At 40.4% G+C, this 4,147-nt stretch overlaps 1 protein-coding gene across 1 annotated transcript; it reads right to left on the reverse strand.

Moving 5' to 3' along the window:
• Positions 1–178: 178 nt before the first annotated feature.
• Positions 179–3,549, reverse strand: LOC110876627 (protein FAR1-RELATED SEQUENCE 5-like). Its single transcript, XM_022124790.2, has 7 exons — positions 3,327–3,549; positions 3,068–3,202; positions 2,827–2,982; positions 1,982–2,771; positions 1,612–1,870; positions 928–1,500; positions 179–835 (listed from the first exon to the last, which is right to left on the reverse strand). The coding sequence occupies exons 1-7, from the start codon at positions 3,430–3,432 to the stop codon at positions 179–181; spliced, it is 2,676 nt and encodes an 891-aa protein (XP_021980482.1). The 5' UTR covers positions 3,433–3,549.
• Between the last annotated feature and the right edge of the window lie 598 nt (positions 3,550–4,147).

Here is a 4,147-nt window from a genome sequence, read left to right on the forward strand (position 1 = left end):
GCCATAGAGTTTCTTACAATCCTACTTATGATTATTGGGACGAAAATAGTTACACCTTCTTACACACGTAACAGAGAATAGCAGGATGATGATAAAAGACTGTTACATGTGCGTAAGAAGGCCAAAATGAAGAGTCTCCCATTACATAGTACTACATAAAAAGATTTTAATCAGATGATCAGTCGCCAGTGGCGGTCTGCCTTAGTTGTTCGGCAGCTGCCTTTGCTGCTTTCATTGCAGCCACCTTAAGGCAGTTGCGTGAGTCGTGGTCGTCGACATACAGACCACAACGCTTGCATAAGCGAAGCTGCTTTGGACGTTTTGGTGGTTTTGCTTTGGCCTTCTCACCGGGCCCAGAAATGCGAGTATGAGTACCACATCCTTTATTGCGTGCAACTTCTGGATTAGCAACTTCGACTGGAATGTTGATTGGCTGCCCAACTATTTCTTCCATTTGAGACTCATTTGATTCATTTTCAGTTGTTGACAACGGTTGCCTGGAAAGAATATTGATCTTGAAATCCCTGAGTTGGTCAACCAATTTTGCCAACGCATCCTCATCGGTTCTAGCAACATCTATGCATTCAGTAACGAGGTCGAGGATTTCATTCCGCATAATGGACGGTGCGTGTGGGTTGACTCCGTATCGACTGGAAATTGAAAAAACATGTTTGGGGAGGGCATCTCGGCGCCACCTGTCGTTTATGTATTGTGGTGGAATCCTTTCAACATTTTTCAAGCGATAGACACAAAAGACATGGCGACACAGATACCCGATACGTGTGAAATTCCTGCACGAGCAATTGGCCGATTGATCGACATTGTTATACGTAACCTGATTTGAACATAGACAAAAAAAGGAAAAGCCCTTTAGATGCAAAATATGTTAGAGTATGTGGAATAATGTAAGTGCCTAACATGTGTTACCTGATAGACGTTTGTGATGTTGTTCCTTTTATCCAAATGAGTGACGTCTATCAGAAGACTGGAATCGCTCGTCTCGCTTTGGTTTGTGATGTAGCATAAAAACTTCCCTTTAATTATTTCTTTTTGAACTTGGGCGAAAACAGCGTTTGTGTAAATGGCGAACGCGTGTTGTTCTATCGCTAACTCAGTATTGCCAGTGAACATGGTAGAAGAGGTTTTGAACTCTGAAACACGTTGACGATATCGTTGGCTGTCTACCCTATTTTCAAAGCACATCATAAATTGCACAAGGGTGTTTGCGCTTGTTGAGTTAACCTTGAAGGCCGCGTTAGAGCTTTCGCAGCGGGAGGTGGTCTTCATCAAGCAACACATGGGCAGTTCTCTAAAGTAGGCTGGAACCCAGAGATGTCTCATGTTGTACATGTCGTTCAACCAGCTGTGCTCTTGAAGCCCAAATGTTTGTAGGAGGTCATTCCAGCGGGACTCAAACGTTTCAGGTTTGATATAAACATTCCAAACCAACCGATGAATGCAGGACCGAAGATCAGTGTTATCGAGCACGTCGGCTGAGATCTGATAATTTTAATAGTTATAACACGAGTTAGATTAAAACAGTTTGAGAAGACATGTAAAAAAGTGTTATGTTGGATAACACATGTTAAAGGTTAACAAACTTATGTATACCTTGGAGGGTAGTTTTTTCATTATATGCCACATGCATAGACGGTGACGTGATTCTGTAAAGACCATAGGAACAGCTTGTAGCATGGATGGGTCTTGATCACTCAGCACGAGAGTTGGTTGAGTACCGTGTGCCTTCAAGAAAGCCTTAAGCAACCACACGTAAGATTCAATTGACTCGGTTGATATCAAACCAGCTCCAAATGTAACACATTGGAAATGATGATCCACACCCGTGAATGGCACAAAAACCATCTTGTACCTATGAACAAAAAAATTGATTTGATGTTAACAATATGAACAACTTTTTTGGGGTTAAAATTGGATACTTGGGGATCAGGCCTAACATATGTTAGAGGGGAGGGGGGCTAACCTGTTTGTGCTGTAAGTTGCATCAAACGCTAGGACATCGCCAAAAGCTTTGTAGTTAAGCTTTGAAATCTCATCAGCCCAGAATACAGAGGACAACTTTCCGTTTGATACGGTGTAATCAAAAAAGAAGTTGGGTAGGTTGTCATAACGCTCACGCAAGCGTTCAAGGAAAACTTGTGCGTCGCGTTCACCAATAAAAATTCGCAGCTGGTGGCTAAAGTTTTTAAAATCGACCGGTGTCCCATTGACATTGTGATGCCCTCCTTTTAAAGCTACAAGGCATCTATAAGACCTCATTGGTCCGATGCGGTTTAGACTCATGTTATGAATGAATTGTTTCGTGGAGAATGACAGTTTCCGTGATATCTTACTAAGATCACGGTTGTAACTCTCAACAAGTTCATGATTATGAATATCATTGAAAGTCAGGACTGTGTATGAATCGTTCGATATCGATACTAGTATGCTTGCCTTACAGTCACACCATGAGAAGGTGGTCCTCCGGTGCTTAACAGAAGATTCATCTAGGGTGTCAAAAGTCCGCTTTGGTTGGGGTTTTCCATATTTTGAGCATCGGAGATACTTGTGTGTGGGAATTCCATTCCAGACTTTAGTTTGACCTTTTTTAACAGAAAAACCTGCTTCGAGCGCATAAAGTTCATACATGGAAAGAACATCCTGAAAGGTTGGATAAGTTTTGCCACACACCGGTATGAACTTATCAGCAACATTAGGAATCCAGTAACGGGTTCCCTGAGGGGTATCAAAAACAAAGTATGGATTCGAAGGACCTGTACCATAAAACGGAAAAAGTTATGAATCTGCAATAAAATGGCATGACAATACAAGTTATAAAATGTGTGATTTGAAAATAAAGTGGGATCCCATTGTCCATTGTACAACCGTCTAACTGGCCGCGTGGTGATTCAGCAAACATAGAAGGACCATGAGATGATCCAGAAACAGCAACAGTCATGGCTTCCATCTGGGAATCTTGGGATGCTACATGTGAACATTATAGAAAATGTTTGAAAGATGACATATCTAGTGAAGAAATAAAACAAGAAAAGTGTAAGAAAAAACAAACCTTCATCAATATCCATATCCTGGTCATCAATAACCGCGTTTTTCATGAAATTGTTGGATACCAAAACATCCGGGGATCTAACAGGGGCTTCAGATGACCGAGAACAATCAACATGCATATAAGTGTATGCAGATGCTTCGAATGCAACACGTGAACATGGCCATGCATAATAGGTTGGATTATTAGATTAAAAAGTTGTAAAAGACAAAAAAGAAAAACAGATCTTCTAGAACAGTTAGTAAACTATATATGGACAAACCTGGAGCATTAAATTCTTCATCGTTTTGGAAGTCGCTGCAAAAGAACCGGTTTGGGAAACTACGGACCGGCGACATTAATTCAGAGGTTGGTGGATTTGTCTCCATTGATATTAATGGAGATGCTTGCTACTGTGGTGTAAATATGAAGATTGATGATTCTCTGATGAGAGATGTAGAAGAGATAAAAGGGAAATATGAAAAAGAAATATGGGGGATTGTGAATGTACGATCTGATGGGCAATTAATGAAGAGGTCATCTCATAATTCTTAGGGGTTAAAGAAAATTACTAATATAACCTTCATGTAAAAGTTAAACTCATGAGATCAGGTCAACGTGGCAACATGCTAGCCACAAATATAGTTTGCTAAGTTTCTTAAAAAAATGGGGGTTTTCACCAAGCATTATCCTATTAGATAAATTACATAAATCGTTTGTTGTCTGCTAAACTAGCGGAAGTCGTCCATCAAAGAAACTATATAAGACCAAGAAATTCCTGATTACAAGAACATCAAAGTAATCGCATCACCCGTTCCAATAAAGCCATGCCATCATGAAGACCGTGAACCATCACTTATAGCAAGTTAATTGATTGCTAGTTAATTTTTCTCAGTTGCTGGCAAGAGTTGTGTAAGCAACATTTTATCTATGATGATTATACTGGGGATTTCCATATTCAGACACACATAGTGGCCGAGATGGTTTACTTAGCTCATCGAAGAGAGTGTGTTTGATAAGCAATCATTCCCTCAAGGAGGTTTACTTAGCTCAAGGCTGTCTTCTCATTCAGTAGGCAACCTTCTTGAGGTGCATGATTTTTTC

The sequence above is a fragment of the Helianthus annuus genome, chromosome 9, assembly GCF_002127325.2.
Source record: "Helianthus annuus cultivar XRQ/B chromosome 9, HanXRQr2.0-SUNRISE, whole genome shotgun sequence".
NCBI lineage: Eukaryota > Viridiplantae > Streptophyta > Magnoliopsida > Asterales > Asteraceae > Helianthus > Helianthus annuus.